This window comes from Terrapene carolina, unplaced genomic scaffold, assembly GCF_002925995.2.
Source record: "Terrapene carolina triunguis isolate 2854851 unplaced genomic scaffold, T_m_triunguis-2.0 Scaffold227, whole genome shotgun sequence".
NCBI classification, from domain to species: Eukaryota; Metazoa; Chordata; order Testudines; family Emydidae; genus Terrapene; species Terrapene triunguis.
The window spans coordinates 5,348,999-5,372,115 of NW_020664578.1; the positions used below are offsets into that span (position 1 = coordinate 5,348,999).

The window sequence follows — 23,117 nt, forward strand, 5'->3', positions numbered from 1 at the left end:
GAGGTGTGACAACCACTCAAACAACATGGGCAGCCTGGAATACCAACAACTGTTGGAGAAACGGGTCATGAATTTGTATCATGATGGGTAAAAACTTTTAGCTTACCTTTTAATCCAATACCAGGTGCGTTACACAAAGTAAAACTATTTCCCCATTTTTATCTCCTGCCCCTCCCTACGGTTCCTTACACCTTCTTGTTAACTGCTGGAAATGGGCCATTTTGATTACCACTACAAAGGTTTTTTTTCCTCTCCTGCTGGTAATAGCTCACCTTAACTGATCGCTCTCGTTATAGTGTGTATGGTAACACCCATTGTTTCATGTTCTCTGTGTGTATATCTTCCTACTGTATTTTCCACTGCATGCATCAGATGAAGTGGGTTTTAGCCCACGAAAGCTTATGCTCAAATAAATTTGTTAGTCTCTAAGGTGCCACAAGTACTCCTGTTCTTTTTGCGGATACAGACTAACACGGCTGCTACTCTGAAACCAATTTTTAATAACACCATATGGAGCAAGTACTAAACTACACCAGCTAGATAACAACACAGGGCTCCAACCTTTCCTCACAAGTAAGTCTGGAGGGGAAAAAAAAAATCAACATGACTGCAAGTGTTGACTAGTGTGCCTATTGTCCCCATATTTAAGCACTACGCAAGAAAATTATACTTGCAAAGACTTACTCACAAATGAGTGTTTTATGAGCAGGCTTGTACTTAAAACATATTAAGTAGTCCAATGTCCTGTGAGGAAAGTACTTCAATATCTTCTCCATGGTGCAGATTGGAAAAACTTGATACCAAGAGGTTAAGGATTTCAAATTTTCAAACTTAGGTGCCTAAAATTGAGCAGGGACTCGGATGCCTAACTTTAGACTCCAGTGACTTGGCCGGGGCTACATAATATCAGCGCAGAGCCAGGATTAGAACTTGAGTTGCTAGCTCCCAGCCTGTGCTCTGGTCACAGGCCTAATGCTTTACTGACCTTTGTAAATAGTAAAAACAAAACCTTTGCTCTTTAGCTTATAGCTGTCTTAAGGAAAAAAAGATATTGCCTCCAACGAATTAAAATACCAGTTCATTCAGTTAAATAGATGGTCTGACACATTTATACTTTCACAAATGATTCTGTATATGGCTGGTCTTGGACAGTCTTACAGCTCTTACCATTCACTGGTCTAACAAGAGGTCCTGCTAACATCAAATTCTAAAGGGACTTGGATGAAGCCCTTGAAAGAGAACCTCACCTCAACAGTGATTACAGTGAATGAACTAAAACCATTTAAAATTAGGAATTTTAAGAGTTCTGTAATCAAAGGGCCTCATCATAATAGTAGGAGACAGTAGGATAACTTGGTATGAACATCATACAAAGAACTGCCCATAGCACGCATGGTCTTAAGACACATCATACAAGGACTTAGAGATGAGATGCCTCCACTTTTTTGGGATCGCAGGTCATGTGTCTATCCAACTAATACATTAGGAGGATAGTAAAGAATGCAGCTACATGTAGCTAAAATACTGAATAGTCTGCTTAAACTGGGCCTCTTTGCAACTGATTTACTCTTGTAATTATAATTCACGACTGCTGCTTAAGTTTCATTTAAATAGGGTCCATTTATCAGCATTTATGAGGTAAACAACTTAAAAACTTTAAGCTGTAGTTTAAGAATGTAGAGGTTGCCAAATAAAGATGAAATGCAATGAATGTTTTTACAGTAGACTATAAATACGTATGATTTATGCTTTTCAGACTTAAAAAAAAAAACCCCTCAAAGTCAGGACAACAGGCTGTCCCACTTACCTACTGTAGTTAATATATGGCAGTTAGAAGCCAAACTCTGCTAAAGTCACATTGATTTTGTGGAGGGCTGCAAGGTACAAGTGAGGGCAGAATCAGGCTCTTAAGTGTTAACTACACGTAAACCCATTTCATTACTATCCCATCTCTGGCTTTTTTTCCAGACACAGTGAGCTACTGAGTCCCTTCCCAAGCAGGGGATTTGTGTACAAATTGAATCAAATCAGGAATTGGTCATGTCAAACAAAAAACTTCATCAGCTTCACATTTTTTGCAGAGTTCAGAGGAGCAAGAGAATTAATTTAGGATAATATGTACTTTTCTATCAAATTCACAAGAGCTAAATACTTCTCCATAATAAAAACACATGTTTATAAATCCATTTCCCTGGTTTTATTAAATGTTCCACTTATGTACACTTTAAAGATGAACCATTTACAGGTCTGCACATGCTGCCTCCTGCTTTCCTTGGGTAATAGGGAAGGTTCTCAAAAACCTCTATGGAAACAGAAAGGTGCAGGTGCTTCTGATTTTTGTATGTCAAAATGCTTTCAGTTTATACCATAATACATACAATTAAAAAACCCTCAAACATGCAAATTATAGAAAAATTTAAGTTGGCAGTGAAAAATAAAAACAAATGTCTTCCTTTTGTGCACATCACAGTTTGTTTCATTAAATCAGATTTTCTAATTCTAAGGAACGTAGTGTCTGATGCCACTGGTTAAAGCAGGTTTATCAACTACTAGTAGTTTAAAAAGGTTGTTTAATGGTCCATATAGTTTTAGCTCCCATCTATTGTACAGGAAGATCAAGACAGGCTTGGCTTGTCTCTTCCGTCATGTACCCTCTGTCAGTAATTCTTTGGAGCAAGGTGGGTGGGTGTCAGATGGTTTCCTGGGTGGAGGAATGAAACCATCCCACACAGTGTCCTCCAGTTGTCATGAAGTCTACTCAAAAACGAGAGGCTGGCTTTAACACTGCACCTAACTCCCTAAATATAGATCTCAGTTCAACCCCAGTTCAAATACTAATGGCTCCTAAGAACCGTTGCTGGCATTGAACAGGCAAAATTCTATCCCCGTGTTTTACCCCGTGTCAAGATTCACAAGCAAAGTCATTGCTCTTCTTTTTCTTTTTTTAAAAAGAAACAAAAACCCAAATCTCAATGGCCAATAATAGAAGGTTTCACACATTAAAGCAATAATTCATATCTAAAGTTACTACAGAAACCTAAATCTCTGGGTCAAATGTTAAAAAAAAAATAAAAAAAAATCTGTGTTAAGACAACCAAAAGATTTATATACTGGTTCATTAGCTACATATTTTTTTTTCCTTTCTTTAGAAATGGTCACATTGACGATGTAGTATAATTCAAAACATTTTTGCACAATAAAACAGAAAACTATGATACAGTGAGGTAAAGAAAACGCAAAAATATTCACCCACAATATAGCGTCAGAAAATACCAACACAGTGATTTCTTTCTTTTTTTTTTTTAAAAAAAGCACAAAACTTATAAATGAACAGCATAAATGGCTATTAATCTGAGTGATCACCTACAAATTTCCTAATCCCACAAATCCACAGGGAAGTGTAATGGTCTCATCCAACATTTATTTAAAAAATAACCCTTTCTGGATCATGATTCTCAGATTAGTGCTCAGATTTCCATCAGATCCAAATCAGCATCTTCAAAGCCATAGAAGGATTCAGTCTCGCTTTCCCCTTCAAAGAGCTGGTGGAGGATTTCTGGGTCTGTAGATTCTTCGGCACGGGTCCTATCCTGGAATCCAACTTCTTCGTCCTGCAGCTCATCGCTCAGCTTCAGCTGCTCCTCCAGAGAGGCGATCAGCTCCTCCTGCATGTCAGCATTGCGTGTGGGAGAGTTGGCCGTGCCATCGGGGCCAGGCAGCACGCTAGCCACCAGGAAGGACTGCTGCACAAGTTCAGGACAGTCGCCAATGACTTCCAGAACCTCCGCCAGCCAGCATAAAACCAGCTGGAGGAGAATGTCCGAGTCGCATGTGGAGTCCGCCATTTCCTTGGCTTGCTCTTTCCACTTTTTATGCAAGAAGTTTTTCACAGTCCTTTTTATGCACACATCCAGGGGTTGGATTTTGGAGCTGCAGCCAGCAGGGACTACGGCTGGCAGAGTGCTGGATGCATTCAGTAAGGAAAGTACCTCTTCAGACAGATGTGTTCGGTGGCAATCCAGCACCAGCATGCCCTTGCTGTTCTGGCACTCCGTGTGCTTCTGCCACACTCTAGAAGACCACAGCTCCATGATTTCATCATCGCTGTACCCATTCTCCTTTGCTTCCAATATAATAGACTCCGGCACATTGGCAGGCTGCTCTACGTGACCCCTGTAGAACACTAGTGTTGGCAGAATGCTGCCATCAGCTAAGATAGCGAGGACAACGTCGCACCAGGGCTCCCCGGTCCCCACTGTCTGCAACGCATTCTCTTTCCTGTCGTCGCTGCTCAGTACCTCCACATCAAGGAAAAGAGAGATCTCATCAATGGCTGCGATCATGGACAGCGGCAGGTCCTGGGTGTGGATCTGCCGCTGCACAAACTCAATGAAGCAGCTGGCATTTTCGTCTACGTCTTTGGGGAGAGGGTGAGCCACCGCTCTGCGGGTGTGCATGCTGAGGTTGTGCCTGAGCATGAACCTCACTGCCCATTCGTAGGAGATCTTGAAGCCTCCCTCAAGGGACCGGCCAATCTTGGTTGCCTTCTGAAAGAGAGTTTCCTCATTCACAGGCAGCTGCTGCTCTCTTTGTGTGAGGACCCACTCTGCTAGCTTCTCTTCAGCCTCCAAGCTGAGGTACTTGCCTTCTGACAAAGATGCTAAGTTATCTTCTTGGAAAGCTTGAAACCTCCGCAGCCAGCGCCGGATACGCCTCTGAGGATTCCTGAAGTGCTCTGCTGCCTGTTCAGTGTTGCAGCACAAAGCAAACAGTACAACACGAAGCTTTTTCACAGACAGTTGTTCCTTTTTGCTTACAGGTTCGGGCTCTTTTGCTGGCTGTTCTTCTTCTTGATCATCAATATTTAAGCACTCTTCCTCCTGACTAACTACAGGTCTCTTATATGCCTCTGGCACTGCTTCAGGCTCCAACTCATCCTTCTCAGGTAACGAAGGCTTTGATTTCACAGTAGCAGCTTTACTTGGGGGATAGGTGGAGTATATATTCTTCATGATTCCGTCATGGGGCTGGCTGTGCCTTGAAGGGAGAGAACACAAAGAACCAGCTTAAAACAAGAACAACAAAAACAGGGAACAAAAACTAGAAGAGTATTTGGCAAATGAGAGCTGTCAAACAGTTTACCTTGAATGTGAAATCCAAGTGGGCCCTGAAAAAAGAAATATTTGGAGGTTAGTTTGCAAACAGCAAGACAAACAACAACAAAAATCATTTTTCTAGGATGATGATCTTGTACCTCTACAGTGCCAGTCATCCTGAAGGATCTCAACACAATTTGCAAACACTTTATATGTATAATTTCATACCCATAGAGTAATCACTGTGTCCAACACTGAAACGCAGCGACCTCTGGGTTGATGCACAGCAGCTAACAATGCACAGTGACACTAGACAATGACCATTAAAACCAGCAGAGAAATACTGTATTCATTTGAAGTCACAGGAGGAATATAGTTAGGCTGGATATAGGCCAGTAAATTGGAATTTGCCCAGGCCACTGGAGGTAACACCTTCCTTTAGCAAAATGTAATAGGGATATTTAATGACAAGCGTCTAGGATACAAGTTTTAAGCCTCATCCAAAATTGTAACTTCAGCAGCAGTACAATGCCTCTTAGCCTCTCACTGGTTCAATAGTCTCTCAGAGGAAGAGTAACTTACTAACAACATTCATGCAGCCCCTGGATGAGTTCCACAGCCCACAGCAATATAGCTGTAACTATTACCAAAAAAGGAACCAACCCCTCAAACCTCCAGAATAGACAAACTCTCTCATTCTGTTATGAAGGGTCCACAACACTACACATCTACCTACAAGTCCTATGGGCTGGGTTATACAGCAGGTCAAAGTAGCTGATCACAATGGTTCCTTCTGACCTAATCTATGAATCTACTCTATGTTTTATATATAAATAGCATGGAAAGCTAGAGGAATACTAGGCCAAATTCATCCCAAATAGATACACCAGGGAAGCATCTGGCCCATGGTCTATAAATAATTGCATTATGCCCAACATTACTATTACACTACAGTATAATGTGACATTTCTGCTCCATCTCAAACTCTTACCTCGGAAAATGATGTTACTGAACTCATGTGATGGGTTGAAGACCAGATGCTTGGCCATTGCATCACCTTCAGATGTTGCAAAAAGACAGGAGGCACAAGCCAACTTTACCCCGCTAGGAGGGGGAAGAGAAAAGAAGTGTGTAAGAACACCAGCATCACAACAAACATATGCATTTCATAGAAAGCAGCAACCATTAATAAAGAGATAAGGAAAGTTCTCATGGAGACTACAGAGGCTATAAAAACAGAAAACTTAGTTGAAATCCCCCATTAATATTACCTCCTTATTGACTGGGTATTTGTCACCTCGGGATGGGATGAAGAGAGAAAATTTCTAGACACCATTACTGACTGCTTCTTGGAGCAGCTAGTCCTGGAACCCACAAGGGGAGAGGCAATTCTTGATTTAGTTCTAAGTGGAGCACAGGATCTGTTCCAAGAGGTGAATACAGCTGAACCACTTGGTAATAGCGATCACAATGTAATTAAATTTAGCATCCTTATAGGGGAGAAAATACCTAAGAAACCCACCTCAGTAGCACTTAACTTCAAAAAGGGGAACTACACAAAAATGAGGAGGCTAGTTAAACGGAAATTAAAAGAAACAGTCACAAAAGTGAAATGTGTGGAAGCTGCATGGAATTTAACCCCCCCCCCACCATAATAGAGGCTCAAATTAAAAGTATCCCCGCTCCCAAAAAACAGTAAGAGGACCAGAAAAAAGCCACCATGGCTAAACAACAGAGTAAAAGAGCCGGTTAAAGACAAAAAGACATCGTTAAAAACTGAAAGTCAAATCCTAGTGAAGAAAACAAAGGAACATACATTCTGGCAGGTCAAGCATAATTAGGCAGGTCAAAAAAGAATTTGAAGAGCAACTAGCAAAAGACAAGAACTAAAAGTAAAAAAAAAAAAAATTTTTTTTAAGTACATCAGAAGCAGGAAGCTGGCCAAACTATCAGCAGGGCCACGGGACAATTGGAGTGCTAAAGGAGAACTCAAGGAAGACAAGGTCATTGAGGAGAAGCTAAACAAATTCTTTGCATCAGTTTCCACTGGAGAGGATGTAAGGGAGATACCCTCACCTGAGCCATTTTTTTTAGATGACAAATCTGAGGAACTGTCCCAGATTGAGGTGTCAGTAGAGGAAGTTTTGGAACAAACTGATACTTTAAACAGAAATAAGTCACCAGGACCAGATTTCTGAGGGAACTCAAATATGAAATTGCAGAACTACTAATTGTGATATGTAATCTATCATTTAAATCAGCCTCTGTGCCAGATGAGTGGCAGAGAACTAATGTGATACCAATTTTTGAAAAAGGTTCCAGAGGCAATCCTGGCAATTACAGTCTGGTAAGCCTAACTTCAGTACCAGCAAAATGGTTGAAACTACAGTAAAGAACAGAATTATCAGACACACAGATCAACATGATACGTTGAGGAACACCCAACACAGCTTTTGTAAAGGGAAATCATGCCTCACCAATCTATTAGACTTCTTTCAGGGGGTCAACAAACATATGGACAAGGGTGATCTAGTGCACACAGTGTACTTCGACTTTCAGAAAGCCTTTGACAAGGTCCCTCATCAAAGGCTCTTAAGCAAAGTAAGCAGTCATGGGAAAAAGAGGCAAGTTCCTCTCCTGGATCAGTGACTCGTTAAAAGATAGAAAACAAAGAGTAGGACTAAATTATCAGTTTTCACAGTGGAGAAAGATAAACAGCAGGGTCCCCCAAAGATGTGTACTGGGACTAGTGCTGTTTAACAGTCATAAATGATTAGGGGAAAAAAAAGGTAAACAGTGAGTTGGCAAAGTTTTCAGATGATACAAAATTACTCCAGACAGTTCGGTCCAAAGCAGAGTGCAAAGAGTTACAAAGGGATCTCACAAAACTGGGTGACTGGGCAACAAAATGGCAGATGATATTCAATGTTGATAAATGCGAAGTAATGCACACTGGAAGACATAATTCCAAGTATACATACAAAATGATGGTGTCTAAATTAGCTGTTACCACACAAGAAAGCAATCTTGGAGTTATCGTGGATAGTTCTCTGAAAACATCTGTTCAATATGCACCAGTCAAAAAACCTAACAGAATGTTGGGAAACATCAGAAAAGGGATAGATAATAAGACAAAAAATATCATAATACCACCATATATAAAAACATGGTATGCCCATACTTTGAATACTGCGTGCACTTATGGTCATCCCATCTCAAAAAAGATAGATTAGAATTGGAAAAAGTACACAGAAGGGCAACAAAAATTATTAGGGGGATGGAAAGCTTCCATATGAGGGGAGATTAAAAAGACGGGACTGTTCAGCTTGGAAAAAAGAGACAGAGGGGAGGTATGATAGAGGTTTAGAAACTCATGAAAGGTGTGGAGAAAGCAAATACGGACGTGTTATTCACCCCTTCACATAACACAAGAATCGGGGTCAGTAACAGGCAGCAGGTTTAAAAAAGCATAAGGAAGTACTTCTTCACACACCACACAGTCAACCTGGGGAAGTCATTGCCAGGGGATACTGTAAAGGCCAAAAGTATAACTGGATTCAAAAAAGAATTAGATAAAGTTTCTGGAGAATAGATCCATCAATGGCTATTAACTAAGAGGGTCAGGGATGCAATCTCATACTCTGGATGTGCTAAAAGAAGCTGGGACTGGATGACAGGGTGTGGATCACTCAGTGCCTTGTTCTGTTTTCTTCTTCTGAAGCTTCTGGCACTCACCACTATTGGAAGACAGGATACTGGTCTGGGATAGATCATTGATCTGACCTAGTATGGCCATTCTTACGTTCTTATGACCAAATTCTGCCTTCAACGGCATAAGTGCATTTCCCATTATGTGCCACATGAAGTTAGCTCACAGTAAGGCTATGTCTACACTACCGCGGTAAGTCAACCTACGTTACACAACTTCAGCTACGTGAATAACGTAGCTGGAGTTGACGTACCTTAGGTCGAGTTACCGTGGGGTCTACACCGCGGGGGGTCGACGGGAGAAACTCTCCCATCGACTTACCTTACTCTTCTCTTCGGGGATAGAGTACAGGGGTCGACTGGAGAGCGATATGCTGTCGATTTCGCAGGTCTTCACTAGACCCGCCAAATCGACCACCGGTGGATCGATCTCAGAGCGTCGATCCGGGCTGTAGTGTAGACCTGCCCTAAGAAGTCATTAGGAGTTGCAGGTTATCAAAGGTAAAGTATGACCCAGGATCTTGTGCTCTGTTTAAACACTTTTTTGCTATTACAGAAAAAAAATATTGGATCTTCTTGAGAAGTGGATAATTACATAAGATGACAGAGTTAGAAGATCAGAAAATAAATCACTTTAGATGGTTAGGAAATTAAAATAAGATGTAATCAAGTTTGGCATTACCAGGCAGTATAGTTTTTAAACAAGGCCAAGTATTTTGGACTCTTCCGAGGAACGTGGTTGCTGTAAGATAAAAAACAAAGATATTTACTAGAGGCTCAGGATTATTCTGCATACTTAAGCCAGACAAAAAATCTTGCACACTTATTCAGAGAAACCTGATCCTATTTTAGAATCATTCTGTTGCAAGTTTCCCTATCTTTCAATTAAGGTTTCAGGGGAATGGGATTCCTATCCCTGATTAAACTGCTTGACCCCGGCTCTGGGGGCAACTGTGCTGCATCCATCGTTTTCTAGGATCTGTAGGCTTGTGCAAATGTAGCATGACTCATTTTTGATCACAAGATAACAGATTAACTACATCTTTCAATTAACTATAAACTGGAACCTGTTTTAGGAGCAAGACAGCAATATCCCTGCTCTGAAACCCACACCTCTGAGCGATTTGCACCAGAGGGCAGTTAATGACAGTTCTCACCTAGTAATGTCTTATTTGCCACAGTCACTGATGCTTAAGAACTTGGCGAGGTTTTTAGGCCCAATGGTCTAGAGCAGAATCAACAAATCCTGATTTTGAATGGGGAGGGCAGGTGCAACGGTTAGACGGGTCATTTCTAGGCGGCTGGCACATTACAAGGCGTGCGTGTGTGCATTTGCCCTCAACTGTTCTCTCCTCTCATCTTCACTGCTGTATACAGAAACCCATTACCACCCTCTGCAGTGATTCAAACCACATGCACACTGCTCTATAACCCACTTCTAGTGAACTGGAATTTACTGATGCCCCAGTAAAAGAGAATGACAATCTAAGGGGGGCTTCCAGTGTATTACAGAGGTTTGCTTTTCTAGAGAGTCCTTTGATACCTACTTGATCATATGGTTGGCATAAGCTCTGGAGCAGCAAGTGCTATAACGACACAGCGAACAGTGGACGTAGGTAGGAAAGTGGTTTGGGAAATCTGGGATTTCGAAGCTGCACTCCAAGCACGTCTGCCTCCCCAGGACACTCCTGCAGATGAAAGGGGACATTCTCATCAGTGGCTGTACAGATACCTCGTGGAGTTACAATTCCCGTTACTACAAACCCTTTCAGACTGGCAGACACAAAAGACAAAGCTAATCAGCAAACAGTGAAGACTGTCATTGACAGAGGCAAACTTCTAGAAAAAAATGCAGTCAAAATAATCTCCTCTGACCTATACTTTCAGCCCTAGCTATATAGATTGTCTTAGTGTTAGCCTTTAGTTTCCCCATTTGTGACACCTCGTTAAGGAATCACTCTTTTATGCCATGTACTCAAATGCAGTGGACTGCCTTAACCAGAAAAATTAAGGCTGCAGTGTGGGACCTCTAAGGAAGACAGTATGAGAGGGGGAAGAGAAAGAGAGAGGCTCCTCTGGGCTCTCTACAGGGAAAACCCCACAAAAGAGAAAATAAAAAAAAAACCAAACTGTTAATAATTTGACTTAATCCTGGTCTTGTGGAAAGCTGGCTTCTCCTGGCATGATAGTTCTTCCTGGCAGTGAACAAGCCGAAACTGCACAGTGCCGAGGAGCAGTCTGCCATCAATGGTGGCATAACATAGCTGACTGCATTTTCTTTAACAACCTTTTAGTTTGAAACTTAGCAAGAAGTTCTGACATTTTCTTGACTGCTCTCTTCTGGATGTTCCTCTGGACGGGTGGGTACAGGAAGATGGGCTGGGGGTCCGAGGAAGTCGTCAGTGGAGTGGCTTCCTGCAAGGTGCCCTGTGGCGCATCATTCGAAGATACTGGCACCGTCCGCGGCTGTCCTCTAGATGCTCTAATTGTAACCTGCAGCAAATGACAGATACAGGCTATACCTCAGTTTTGCATATCTTAAGACACGTGCTGCCCCACTCCTGATCTCTGCTCCTCAGCTTTGCAATGGTCTGCTCAATTTAACATGGAATGGCAGGTGGAATCAGTCTGTTCCAACAGGTGTAGATTTGAAATGATGCACATTCTGCAAACACCTGTTTTATGGCATCTAGTAAAAACCAGTAGAAAAATGCTGCTGGAATTTTTAGGAAGTACATATTGATACTGTTGATACACTTCTGAGAAAATGTAGGAGGAGGAGCGAGGGCTGCTGTCTAGCTTGGATCCCTTACCTTGGTTCCAGGTTTCAGTCCTTCTAGCTGTTTGGGCTTTCGGAAAGTTTTGTGGTGCTGCAGCTTGTGTTCAATTTTATCCTTGGCAAATAGGAATTGCAGACGACACTTGTTACAGTGATAAACACTCTTCTTCTAAAGCAAAATAAAAATGAAATAGATTTAATTTTGGAGAGTGGAGGCAAAAAGGGAAGGTTCTTGGGTGGTTTATTTTATTTATTTAAAGAAACCAAAAGAATGGCTTCTCTTCCTTTTATCCCCTTGATCTCAAGTCCAGCCAAGTTTAGGGGGCATCTGAAAATACTGTATTAAAAGTAGTTACTGGTGGTCTTTGTTCAGTTTCCAGTGGGTAAAGTGTCCACATCATAAAATCACCTTCACCCCGGCAATTGGTCCCTTTATCAGCAGAGGCACCAACAACTGCAGGATCAAGAAAAATAAACTCTTCTCTTTCTCCTAGAGGGGGTTTTCTCCGAGTCACGGCTGAGGCACACTGGCAGAGCAGCACGTGGAAGCTGCTTGCCTTTCCAATGCCTACCCTATACCTGTTCTGTGGGTAAACTGAGGGCTTCCAGGGTTGTCAATCTGCCACTTGCCAAAAGCACTAACTTTACACAATTTAGAACTTAGAACTACTCACACTTAAAAGAGGTCACCATTCTAAGGCAATAGATATGGAAATAGAGCTTCCCAACGTCTGTAAAAAATGTGGTCTGTGGGATGGAATTTATTTTCTGGAATCTGAACTTTTCACCCAGAAGGATAAAGGGCTGATATCACCCACCAACAATTACAACTTGGAAACAAATACCGACAGGGAACACACATGATTTCTCACATTAAATAGTTATTTGTGCTAAGGCAATCGTATGTGTGTGTGTGTGTGTTTTTTTTTAGGCCCTGATTCAGCTTTAAGCATGTGCTCCACTCCCACTGAATTCTCTGTGAAAAGTGAATCATTTTAACCAAAACTTTGCAAAGATTGTAAATCTAACTCCGTACTTGGGTTACCTGGTGCCTCATGAAATGCTGCTGGAAGGCATTGCCATTCTTAAAGACTTTCAGGCAATAAGGACAGAGCAGGTGCCGTGTGTCCTCGTGGATCATTCGGAAATGGCTATCCACTTCAGAGTAAAGCGACGAACGATATTGACAGACCTGGGGATGGACAAATGCAAACAATTAACATGAAAGTAATCTAGGAATTTATATCACATCTATCACTATAGTATATGGTTACTTTCACTGAAGCATCTAAGCAGCTGCTAACCTACACCCCCTTTAAGTTACTGAATGAACCAGGGCTTATCTGAAGTAAGCAGGAAGGGAGATCTAACAGGAAGTGAGACCTAACAGTGAGTGATCTCTCTCAGTTAAAAATGGGGCTGGTCAATCTAGGTAGATTCCTGAGCACCTGAGAAGTAATGAGCTCTGAAAGGAAGTCAATCTTATGCAGTCTTCATCACTCGGAATACAGGGCTACAAGAAGAGAGAGGTATCTTGAGGAGTCAGGGGGAACATCAGGGTTTACTGGGGGATACCCATAAAGAATAAAAATAAGACACTTGGATTTTTTTAAAGAGACTACTATACTCTTAAAATTAATAGTTCTAAGAACAGATCTCTCCTGAGAATTCTGTTCTTTCAGATGGTTATAAAATTAGCAGTTAATGACACTATCCATCCAATCTAAAAAGAAGAGAGGGAGTAACAATGCAATCAGGAATAATAGGTAGTTACTGAAAAGCAAGTCACTCAGGCCCTATGTCACACTGAAAAAGGTTACATTTTAGAAGTTTCTTATTCTTCTCCTTCTCCCATTGGACAGGCAGCAGCGGGGCCAATTTATGGAGGGTAGCATCTTGCAAGTGGATGCAAGCACTGATCTCAGGCTTAGACAGCAACTAGGGATGTAGTGAGTGAGTGACAGAGCCTTATCTTCTCCTCTAGAGTGACAGCTTCTCTTTCCTGAAAAGGCACCCATCTCCAGGCCCTCAATGCAAACTACTAGTGTTTGCTCCCTCAGCACTGACTCCAATGGGACTAATCACCTACTTAAGTGATTTGTTGGAAAGTTCCAGACCTCCTCCTGGACTTCATAGAAACAGTTTAAAGCACTGAGTTTAAAATGTGTGTAATACCTGACAAACGTAGGGCATTTCTCCAGGCTTGTGGGTATCCTTCATATGCTGCAAGAACATTGGCTCACTCTCAAATGCCCATTCACAAATCTTGCACTTTGCTGTAGCAGGAAAGAAAAGCAAAGTAACAGTTAAAACCCCCACAATACAAAGGTTGCAGTGAATGACTTTGAAATCAGATACTATAATTCCTTTAAAGGAAGTAAAATATTACTGGTTCTCTCCTCTTGAATCTGGGGCATGTGATTTAAATCTATCTATCTATCTATCCATCCTCAGCATCTTCTGGAAGGCATCACCAATATCAACTGAGCAGGGAGTAACCTTCTCTTCTTCTTCGAGTGCTGTCCCTGTGGGTGCTCCACTCCAGGTGAACGTGAAGCAATACCCACTATGGCTGGTGGGACTTTGGAGTTGCGGCAATGATGACTGTAGACAGTACTGTGTGGCCTACTATGGTGTCTGCCGTGGTATCCTGCATGATAGCATAACGTTTGGTAAATGTGCGTTCAGATGTCCACGTGGCCGCCTTACAGATATCAGGAACGGGTACATTATGGAGGAAGGCAACGTATGTTGACATAGCTCGAGTAGAATGACTTCTGATGCCTTCGGGTGGTTGGGCATTCTGAATGCGGTAACAGGATCTGATGAAGTCAGAGATCCACTTGGAAAGCCGTTGCTTAAGGCAGGTCTACACTAACCCTGGAGATGGACAAATGCATCCCCCCCCAATTCGAACTAAGGTACGCAACTTCAGCTACGTGAATAACGTAGCTGAAGTTCGAAGTACCTTAGTTCAAACTTACCTCGGTCCAGACGCGGCAGGCAGGCTCCCCCGTCGACTTCGCGTACTCCTCTCGCCGAGCTGGAGTACCGCAGTCGACGGCGAGCACTTCCGGGTTCGACTTATCGCGTCCAGACAAGAATAAGTCGAACCCAGAAGTTCTATTTTCTTGCCGCCGAACTACCAGGTAAGTGTAGACCTACCCTTAGAGATAGCCGCACCCTTCAATCTCTTGGTAGTGGAGACAAAAAGCTGTGGGGACTCACAAAATGGTTTAGTCCTGTCTAGATAAAAGGCGATTGCTCGTCTGACGTTGAGGGTATGTAGAGCCGCTTCATGCGGAGTCTCATGAGGTTTGGGATAGAATGCAGGTAAGTATATTGGTTGGTTAAGGTGGACACCACCTTAAGGAGAAATTTAGGGTGTGGTCGCAGGGTAACTTTATCTTTAGAGAAGGTTGTGTAGGGAGGGTAGGCCACCAGGGTGCTTATTTCCCCTACTCTCCTTGCTAACATTATAGCAACCAAGAAAGCTACCTTCATAGACATGTGGAGAAGAGATGAGGTAGCCAAGGGCTCGAAGGGAGTTTTCATAAGACCCAAAGAACTAGACTGAGATTCCAGGCAGTTGCTGATGGATAAATCTCAAGGTAGAGGTTTTGCAGGCCCGTGAGAAAGCCTTTTATTGTGGGGTGGTCAAAGAGGGAATATCTGTCCAGCAAATCATGGAAGGTGGTGAGGGCTGCGAGGTGTACTCTGATGGAGCTGAGCGAGAGCCTGTCCTGTTTTAGTTTCAAAAGGTAGTCTAGGATGTTAGGGAGGGTCACGGTATGGGGTGTCAAGTATTTATGGGAGCACCACACGGAGAAGCGTTTCCACTTTTGCAGGTAAGTCTTACGGGTGGAGTCTTTTCTACTATGCAGCAGGACATACCGGACTTGCTCAGAACAGGCTAGTTCATGGGTCTGGAACCATGAAGGAACCATGCCATCAGGTGGAGTTTCTGGAGCTGCGGGTGAAGAAGCCGGCCGTTGTCCTGAGAAAGCAGATCTGGTCTGTTGGGGAGAGTCCGTGGAGGACGGATGGACATGCGGAGCAAGTAAGGATACCATGTCTGTCTTGGCCAAGCTGGGGCAATAAGTATGACCCGGGCCTTATCGTCGCTGATCTTGCATAGAACCCTGTGTATCAGAGGGATCGGTGGAAAAGCGTACATGAAGAGTTGTTCCATAGGATGAGGAAAGCGTCTCCTAGGGATGCAGTCCCAAATCCCACTTTGGAGCAAAATAGGTGGCATTTGCGATTCTGGGTTGTGGCAAAGAGGTCTATCGACGAGGTGCCCCAGTGGGAGAAGAGCTGCTGTTGTATCGTGGGATGTAATTCCCATTTGTGTTCTTTGGAGAAGTGTCTGCTTAGTGTGTCGGCGGTAGTGTTGTGAGATCTGGGTAGGTATGAAGCGGTAATTTCTATGTGGTGTTGTATGCACCAATTCCATAACCGGATGGCCTTCATGCATAGGGAGTGTGATCGTGCTCCCCTCGTCTGTTGATGTAAAACATACATCCTATATTGTCTGCTAGCACCTGGATAGATTTGTTCTTATGATGGGGAGAAAGCGAAGGCAGGCTTGTCTCACTGCTCTGAGCGCTAGGAGATTTATGTGCAGACGCATCTCTGGCAGGGACCAGCGGCCCTGTGCCATGTGTCCCCCCAGATGCACTCCCCAACCGATCAGGGAAGTGTCTGTGGCGAGCATGGGGAGCGTTGCTGGAAGGGAACGCCCTTGCAGAGGTTCTCTGGTCTTGTCCACCATTGTAGGGAAGCTAGTACGTTCGCTGGAAGAGTTAGCATCATGCAGAAGCTGTGTCTGCTGGGTTTGTAGTTGGAGCTGAGCCAACCCTGAAGACATCTCATGTGCAGCCTGGCGTACTTGACCACGAAGGTGGTGGCTGCCATGTGGCTAAGGAGCTGTAGGCAAATTCTTGCCTGTATCCTGGGACGAACGGAGAGCGTATGTATGAGATGTGTAATAGCGAGGAATCTATTGTGTGGGAGTGAGGCTCTGGTTTGGATTGAGTCCAGGTGAGCTCCGATGAATTCGATCCGCTGTGTAGGTGTCAGGGTGGATTTTTGGAAGTTTATTTGCAGACATAAGCTGTGGAAGAGGGAGATGGCGAAATGGGTAGCTTGTAATGTCTTGTCGTATGAGTTACCTTTGATGAGGCAATTGTCTAGGTAGGGGAAAAGTATGATCCCGTGTCTGCGGAGTTGGGCCACGACTACGGCTAGGGTCTTGGAGAATACTCTCAGTGCTGTGGAGAGTCCGAAAGGGACTCTCCACAGCACTAAAAATGGTTGTGTCCTAGTGCGAATCGCAAGAAGCGTCTGTGGGCTGGATGAATGGGTATGTGAAAACAGGCATCCTGTAGGTTGAGGGCTGTGAACCAGTCCCCTTGTTCCAGCACGGGTATTATTGTGCCCAGTGTGACCATCTTGAATTTCTGTACACACACGAATTTGTTCAGTCGGCGTAGGTCTAGTATAGGCCTCCATCTCCCACTCTTTTTTTGGGTCAGAAAGTAGTGGGCGTAGAACCCTTCTCCTCGATGTTGTGTCGGCACAGGTTCCACTGCACCTAGCTGTAGAAGATGAGCCACTTCTACGCGAAGTAGGTGCTCGTGAGAGGGGTCCCTGAAGAGGGACGGGGAACAGAGAAGGGTAGGATATAAAAGGGATGGAGTAACCAGCCTGAACTATTTCCAGGACCCAACGGTCCTGTGTGATCTGCTGCCAGGCATGGTGGAAAACCTGGAGGCGGTGGCCAAATGGGCAAATAGGCGGTAGAATCAAGGGGTGGTCGTGCAGACCCTTGACCAACGCTTCAAAATTGTTGTTTGTTTCCCGATGGGTGGGAGGTAGCTGGTTGAGCTTGGTTTTGTCTGTGCCTAGGAGGTCTAGCGCAATTCCTGGCTATATCGTATGGTCTGGGCTGGGGCCGGTGATATTGTTGTGTGCGTGGCCTCTGATAAGGTTGATACTGTTGTCTCCTGGGAAGGGATGGGTAAATGTCCAGGGTGCGCAGGGTCGCTCTAGAGTCTTTCATAGTCTGAAGGACTTTGTCGTTTTTTGGTTTGGGGTTTTTTTTTGGAAAAAAGCTTATCTTTATCAAAGGGGAGGTCCTCCACTTTGGTCTGCAGGTCTTTGGGGATACTGGATGCAGACAGCCAGGAAGATCTGCGGATAACCACCGCAGTTGCGGTAGTGCGGGCTGCTGTATCTGCCATGTCTAGAGATGCTTGTAGGGCTGTTCTGGAGACCAATTGGCCCTCGACAAGGACTGACAAAGTCTGCTTTCCTGTCCTCCGGGATATGGGAGGTAAAATTAAAGAGTTTATTGTAATTGTCAAAGTCGTAGCTTGCAAGTAGGGCGGAATAGTTTGCAATTCCGAATTGCAGGGTGGAGGAGGTATAGACCTTGTGGCCCAAGAGGTCAAGGCGTTTGAGGTCCTTGTCTTGCGGTGTGGGCCAGTAGTGCGGCTGTTTCATCCTGTCTGTCGCTGCATTCACTACAAGAGAATTCGGTTATGGACGGGAAAATAAGATGTTTATGTCCTTAGCAGGAACATAATTTTACGTTCAGCCTTTTTGCAAGTTGGTGGGATAGAGGCTGGAGTCTGCCAGAGGGTATCAGCTGGTTCTAGGAGTGTTTCATTTATGGGGAGCACAATCTTTGAGGGCACAGAGGGTCGGAGGATTTTGAGGAGTCCGTGTTGTGTCTCCTGGACCTCCTCTAAAGGGACCTGGCTGAGTGCCACCCTCTTAAAAAGTTCTTGGAATTGTTTAAAGTTGTCCACATTCTGTGGAGGTGGAGGCATGAGGGATCTGTCTGGAGCTGATGGAGAGTTAAGGGTCAGTGAATCGGGGTATGGTCCATAGCCCACCTCTTCGGGGGGGGAGGGGGGTGGTCAGGCGCTCTAGAAGTAAACGGAGCTGGAGATAGAGGCGCAGAAGAAGCTTGTGATCTGGTGGAAGCAGCATGAGGACGAGTGGCAGCAGGAGCTGGCCAAGGGTACCACTGAGGCCAAGGCATGGGATAAGAGAAGTTAGGTGCCGCCCACGGGGGGGTGAAGTAGGGAAACTGAGGCTGGTGGTTGTGAGCCGTGACCTAAGGCACAAAAGGTTCTGGTGGAGGAGGAGAGGCAGGTGGGGAGAACTCCGCCTGCTGCTGCATATCAGGCTCGCTGTTAGTGAAGGTAGCCAGGTCAGGTGGGGAGAGCGGCTGGTCAAAGAGTGAGTACCGTGTGTCAAGGAGAGTCAGGCTGAGGGGCCACTGAGATGTCATCCTAACTTAAGAATTGCTGCTGCTGCTCCCTGGGCTGTGACCCTGCTGAGCGTGATCTGTGCTCAGAAGCATGCACTGACTTCTGTTTTGCTTTCCCCGGTGTCACAGGCCGTTTGTAGGTGCCCTGTGGGAGGGTCCCTGCCTCTGCGCTCCACAGGAGCCGTGGCTGAGGTGCTGGGATGGTAGGAGGCGCCTGCCTTTGGCGCTGTCAGCACTGAGGGTAAGGATCTTGCAGGAGACCCTTTACCCTTTTGAAAGTCTCTGGATGGAGACAGCTGGGCTTCCTGCCTCTTCGCATGAGAGGGTGAAGCCACGCTCCCGATCAGTTCGGACCTGGACGGGGAGTGTGAGGGAGAGGGTTTGCTATTGCCCATCCCCATAGGCGGCTGTAGGGATTTCTCCATCAGGAGCATTTTCAGCTGCAGGTCCCGGTCATGACGAGCCCTGGATTTGAGGCTGGTATAATGGACACACTTGGCAGGGACGTGCGTCTCACCAAGGCACTTCACACAGCATGAGTGTCCGTCGGACCATGGTATAGAGCAGGGGTCGGCAATATTCTGCACGTGGCTCGCCAGGGTAAGCACCCTAGCGGGCCGGGCCAGTTTATTTACCTGCTGATGCGGCAGGTTCGGCCGATCGCGGCCCCCTCTGGCCGCGGTTCGCCGTCCCAGGCCAATGGGGGCAGCGGGAAGTGGCGCGGGTGAGGGATGTGCTGGCCGCGGCTTCCCACCGCCCGCATTGGCCCGGGACGGTGAACCGCGGCCAGTGGCGGCCGCGATCGGCCCAACCTGCCACGTCAGCAGGTAAATAAACTGGCTCGGCCCGCTAGGGTGCTTACCCTGGCGAGCCGCGTGCCGAACGTTGCCGACCCCTGGTATAGAGTCTTGACAGGAATCACATTTCTTAAATCCTGAAGACCCTGGCATTATTGCACTAGGAATGCCGGGGAGAGTGTCTCAATGGGAGAAGAACTTGAGGGAAAAGAAGGTTTTTTTGTTGTGTGTGTGTTTTTTTTTTTTTAAAACTAGCTAACTATTCTAAAGGAAGGGAAATAACTGGGATGTTACTATTTCTATGTCTTTGTACTTGTTTCCTTCAGAGACCAGGGAAGGGGATCAGCACTGCCCCGAGTCCCGTCTTCAGCCGAGGATGGTTGAGAAGGAACTGAGGGGGGTGCAGGACACGCGCGGTCAGGCAGACTCTAACGTGACCGCAAGACAGCAGCTGAGCGCGTGTATCCCGACCAGGCACTGCTACCGAAGATCTCCGGTCAACGGCGCCAGGACGCACCATCACCTGGAGTGGAGCACCCACAGGGACAGCACTCGAAGAAGAACTGAGTCGTCAAAGAGAATGGAAAAGCTCCATTTCCTTTGGCCCAGGCCAATGCTGCACTGTTTCCAAAAATACATTTTTGATCAGATTAGTTTAAGCATCATCTGAAGTCTATTTGGTAACCTCTATGTGAAATGAATTTGGAAGGTCACAGCTAAGCTTAGAATAACAGAGACTTGATGGGGTAACTGACATGACTGGAGCATTGTCATGGATGGGTTTAAACTGTTCAGGAAGGACAGGCAGAGGAGAAAAGGTGGAGGAGTTGCACTGTATGTAAGGGAGCAGTATGATTGCTCAGAGCTCCAATATGAAACTGGAGAAAAGTCTGTTGAGAGTCTTTGGGTTAAGTTTAGAAGCAACAGCAACAAGGGTGATGTCATGGTGGGCGTCTGCTATAGACCACCAGACCAGGAGAATGAGTTAGACGAAGCTTTCTTCAGACAACTAACAGAAGTTTCCAGATCACAGGCCCTGGTTCTCATGGGGAACTTCAATTTCCATAACATCTGCTGGGAGAGCAATAGAGCAGTGCACAGACAATCTAGGAAGTTTTTGGAGAGTGCTGGGGACAACTTCCTGGTGCAAGTGCTGAAGGAACCAACTAGGGGCCATGTTCCTCTTGACCTGCTGCTCGCAAATAGGGAAGAATTGGTAGGGGAAGTAGAAGTGGGTGGCAACCTGGGCAGCAGTGACCATGAGATGGTCGAGTTCAGGATCCTGACAAAAGAAAGGAGAGCAGCAGAATACAGAACCTGGACTTCAGAAAAGCAGACTTTGACTGCCTCAGGAAACTGATGGGCAGGATCCCCTGGAAGACTAATCTGAGGGGGAAAGTTGTCCAGGAGAGCTGGCTGTATTTTAAAGAAGCCTTATTGAGGGCGCAGGAACAAACCATCCCGATGTGCAGAAAGAATAGCAAATATGGCAGGCGGCCAGCTTGGCTTAACAGAGATATCTTCAGTGAGCTTAAACACAAAAAGGAAGCTTACAAGAAGTGGAAACTTGGACAGATGACTAGGGAGGAGTATAAAAATATTGCTAAGAATGCACTTGGAGTTGCAGCTAGCAAGGGATGTCAAGGGTAACAACATGGGTTTCTACAGGTATGTTAGCAACAAGAAGGGCTCAGGGAAAGTGTGGGACCCTTACTGAATGGGGGAGGCAACCTAGTGACAGATGATGTGGAAAAGGCTGAAGTATTCAATGCTTTTTTTGCCTCCGTCTTCACAGACAAGGTCAGCTCCCAGACTGCTGCACTGGGCAGCACAGTATGAGGAGGAGGTGAGCAGCCCTCACTGGTGAAAGAACAGGTTAAGGACTATTTAGAAAAGTTGGACAGTCCATGGGGCAGGATGCAATGCATTCAAGGGTGCAGAGAGAGTTGGCTGCTGTGATTGCAGAGCCATTGGCCATTATCTTTGAAAACTCACGGCGACTGGGGGAGGTCCCGGATGATTGGAAAAAGGCAAATATAGTGCCCATCTTTAAAAGAGAGAAGGAGAATCCGGGGAACTACAGATCAGTCAGCCTCACCTCAGTTCCTGGAAAAATCATGGAGCAGGTCCTCAAGGAATCCATTTTGAAGCACTTGGAGGAGAGGAAGGTGATCAGGAATAGTCAACATGGATTCACCAAGGGCAAATCATGCCTGACCAACCTGACTGCCTTCTATGATGAGATAACTGGCTCTGTGGCTATGGGGAAAGCGGTGGACGTGATATATCTTGACTTTAGCAAAGCTTTTGATACCGTCTCCCACAGTATTCTTGCCAGCAAGTTAAAAAAGTATGAAATTGGATGAATGGACTATAAGGTGGATAGAAAGCTGGCTAGATCATCGGGCTCAACGGGTAGTGATCAAGGGCTCGATGTCTAGTTGGCAGCCGGTATCAAGCGGAGTGCCCCAGGGGCCTGGGGCAGGTTTTGTTCAATATCTTCATTATCTGGACGATGGGATAGATTGCACCCTCAGCAAGTTCGTGGATGACACTAAGCTGGGGGGAGAGGTAGATCAGCTGAAGGGTAAGGATAGGGTCCAGAGTGACCTAGACAAATTGGAGGATTGGGCTAAAAGAAATCTGATGAGGTTCAACAAGGACAAGTGCAGAGTTCTGCATTTAAGACGGAACAATCCTAGGCACTGCAATAGGCTGGGGACCAACTGGCTAAGCAGCAGTTCTGCAGAAAAGGACCTGGGGATTACAGTGGATGAGAAGCTGGATACGAGTCAGCAGTGTGCCTTTGGTGCCAAGAAGGCTAGCAGCATACTGGGCTGCATTAGTAGGAGCACTGTCAGCAGATCAAGGGAAGTGATTATTCCCCTCTATTCGGCACGGATGAGGCCACATCTGGAGATCTCCGCCCAGTTTTGGGCCCCCCACTACAGAAAGGATGTGAACAAATTGGAGAGAGTCCAGCAGAGAGCAACAAAAATTATTAGGGGACTTATGAGGAGAGGCTGAGGGAACTGGGCTTATTTAGTCTGCAGAAGAGAAGAGTGAGGGGGGATTTGATAGCAGCCTTCAACTAGGGGGTTCCAAAGAGGACAGTGCTAGGCTGTTCTAAGTGGTGGCAGATGACAGAACAAGGAGCAATGGTCTCAAGTTGCAGTGGGGGAGGTCTAGGTTGGATATTAGGAGAAACTATTTCACTAGGAGGGTTGTGAAGCACTGGAATGGGTTACCTAGGGAGGTGGTAGAATCTCCGTCCATAAAGGTTTTTAAGGGCTGGCTGGACAAAGCCCTGGCTGGGATGATTTAGTTGGGGTTGGTCCTGGGGGTTGGACTAGATCAGTGGTCTCCAAAGTGGGGTACATGCACCCTAGGGGGCGCGCAAGAAGATCCTTCGGGGTGGAGCAGCGCCGCCTCCCCGCCCCCCCACTTCGGCAGGG

General features: G+C 45.4%; 1 protein-coding gene across 4 annotated transcripts; it reads right to left on the reverse strand.

Annotated features, from left to right (window-relative positions):
• Positions 1 to 2,182: 2,182 nt before the first annotated feature.
• On the reverse strand, positions 2,183 to 14,113 carry POGZ (pogo transposable element derived with ZNF domain). 4 transcript variants are annotated; one of them, XM_029912472.1, is made up of 9 exons: positions 13,759 to 14,113; positions 12,620 to 12,775; positions 11,618 to 11,752; positions 11,125 to 11,297; positions 10,352 to 10,492; positions 9,487 to 9,546; positions 6,088 to 6,200; positions 5,149 to 5,167; positions 2,183 to 5,043 (listed from the first exon to the last, which is right to left on the reverse strand). In XM_029912472.1, exons 1-9 carry the CDS (start codon positions 13,816 to 13,818, stop codon positions 3,468 to 3,470), a joined length of 2,433 nt encoding a protein of 810 aa, XP_029768332.1. In that variant the 5' UTR covers positions 13,819 to 14,113; the 3' UTR covers positions 2,183 to 3,467. The 4 variants fall into 4 exon arrangements, with proteins under 4 accessions (XP_029768332.1, XP_026512069.1, XP_026512067.1 ...); XM_026656284.2 differs by having other exon boundaries at positions 2,183 to 5,037; positions 5,143 to 5,167; positions 11,618 to 11,749; positions 12,629 to 12,775; positions 13,759 to 14,111; XM_026656282.2 differs by having other exon boundaries at positions 2,183 to 5,037; positions 5,143 to 5,167; positions 13,759 to 14,111.
• Positions 14,114 to 23,117: the final 9,004 nt, after the last annotated feature.